This window comes from Buceros rhinoceros, unplaced genomic scaffold, assembly GCF_000710305.1.
Source record: "Buceros rhinoceros silvestris isolate BGI_N320 unplaced genomic scaffold, ASM71030v1 scaffold21295, whole genome shotgun sequence".
Taxonomy (NCBI): Eukaryota; Metazoa; Chordata; class Aves; order Bucerotiformes; family Bucerotidae; genus Buceros; species Buceros rhinoceros.
In genome coordinates, this window is record NW_010412546.1 from 5,573 (window position 1) to 7,239 (window position 1,667).

The 1,667-nt window shown below is 61.6% G+C and overlaps 1 protein-coding gene across 1 annotated transcript in view; it reads right to left on the bottom strand.

The window, feature by feature from the left end:
* Positions 1–1,667, bottom strand: part of LOC104493723 (ectonucleoside triphosphate diphosphohydrolase 7-like) — a gene marked incomplete at both ends in the record, with an annotated part of 3,596 nt that overhangs the window by 1,508 nt on the left and 421 nt on the right. Inside the window, 5 exons of the mRNA XM_010136451.1 lie at positions 65–253; positions 336–481; positions 944–1,003; positions 1,077–1,180; positions 1,570–1,667. The exon at positions 1,570–1,667 is cut by the window's right edge and continues 1 nt beyond it. Coding sequence (XP_010134753.1) covers positions 65–253; positions 336–481; positions 944–1,003; positions 1,077–1,180; positions 1,570–1,667 — 597 coding nt within the window. The remainder of the gene's footprint in view (positions 1–64; positions 254–335; positions 482–943; positions 1,004–1,076; positions 1,181–1,569) is intronic.

Below are 1,667 nucleotides of genomic sequence, written 5' to 3' on the forward strand. Positions count from 1 at the left end.
ATCACCCCGGTCAGCTCTTGGGGCAAAGCCAACGGGGAGAGAAAGACCCAGCGCCCCATCTCACGGTGCCTGGTGAGCAGCAGTACCGGTTGTGCACATAGGTCTGGTTCAGCACGAGTTCCTCATAGCGCTGCCGGGCAAAATTGCCTCCGAAGCCCAAGAAGGTGTTGACGTAGACACGGTACACGTGGCCAGTGTGCTGCACGTCACAGCCCAGGTTGAATTCCGCCAGCAAGCTCTTAGCAGCCTCCTCCTGGGGACGCAGTGAGGTCTGTGTCAGCAGCAACCTGGGGCAGCCAGGGGCTGCTCTCGGGGCCGCCCAGCCAGACACGCACCTGCTGCGGGGAGAAGGCTCCGGAGTCGGGCACCTCGTAGGCGATCTGCAGGGAGGCTCCCCCCATGTCTAGGATCCCAACCGTTCGCTTCCGAACCAGGGGCTCTCCTTGGCTCCCCAGCGCGACGGTGACCACCGCATCCTCCTCTGCGACCCACAGCAGCGTGTCAGTGAGGGGCAGGGCCCGGGTGGCATCTCCTCCCTTCCACGACTACCCCCGCAGCAGCCTCACGGGGCTGCTCCAGCCCTGAGGATCACCTGCAGGGCAGCAGGTCCTGGCACTCGGAGCTGGCTGCCCCCCCAGCTTTGTAGGTTCCCAGAAAGCATCCACTGCTGGAAGCCACTGCAGGAACACAACTGCAAACCCTCTCTCCCTGGTCCTTCTCCCAAAACGCTTCAGGTGCCCCACAACTCACAGGAACTTGTTCCTGTGACCAGGGCAGGGGCACTTCCAGGTCCCAGGCCCAGCACAGTGTCACACAAGTGGCGGGGTCATGACGAGAGGCAGACGCCATCTGTCCAGAGCCTGCTCTTAGCTCCAGCACTGGGGCAAGCTCCAGCAGGGCTCTGCTCAGACCCTCCCAGCTGCTCTGCAACAGCCAGACTCACCGTCCTCCTCGTGATCAAACCGGCCCAGGACAAAGTTGATGCCGATCCAAGCGTAGACACCTACAGGAGACAGAAAGGGTCACTACGGCAGCATGCTACAGGGAGCCGGGCACTGCTCTGCGGCAGCCCCTACCTTCCTGTTTCCCTGAGATCACTTCTGCGTGTGATTTGGAGAAGAGGAAATCAAACTCCAGGGGCACATTTCTCACCAAGTCCTCCAGGATTGCAGCTTGCTGTCTGCAGGGACACAGGAGAGGGAGGAACAGATGCTGAAGTACCTTCACCAGCGACGTTCCTTTGCGGGAGCACAAGAGACAGCGGGATCCCTCTGCAATGCGCCCTGCGCCCAGTCCCGCAGGCCGTGCTGCTGCACCCCGCACACTTTGGAGTAAAAAAACTAGATCGATTCGTTTGAGCCTTCAGTAAAAATGTCTCCTCTCAGCTCCCTCCCAGTGTGCTCAACCTCTCCCTCTGCAACCCAGCAACATGCCCTTTCCCTTCTCAAATGCCCCCAGGACCCCTAACTCTCCCGTCAGGCTCAAGGTGAGGTGATGTCTTCCTCGCTCTCGCGGCTGAGGGATCCCGGTGGGTCCCTGGCTCCCACCGACAGGGGCCCCCGAACTCACCGCTCGGGCAGCAGCCGCATGCCCGCAGTGCACAGGATGTAAAGCGGCGTTTCCTTGTGCTTCTGCGCTGGGACGTGGGCTGCCGCGAACCGGAGCAG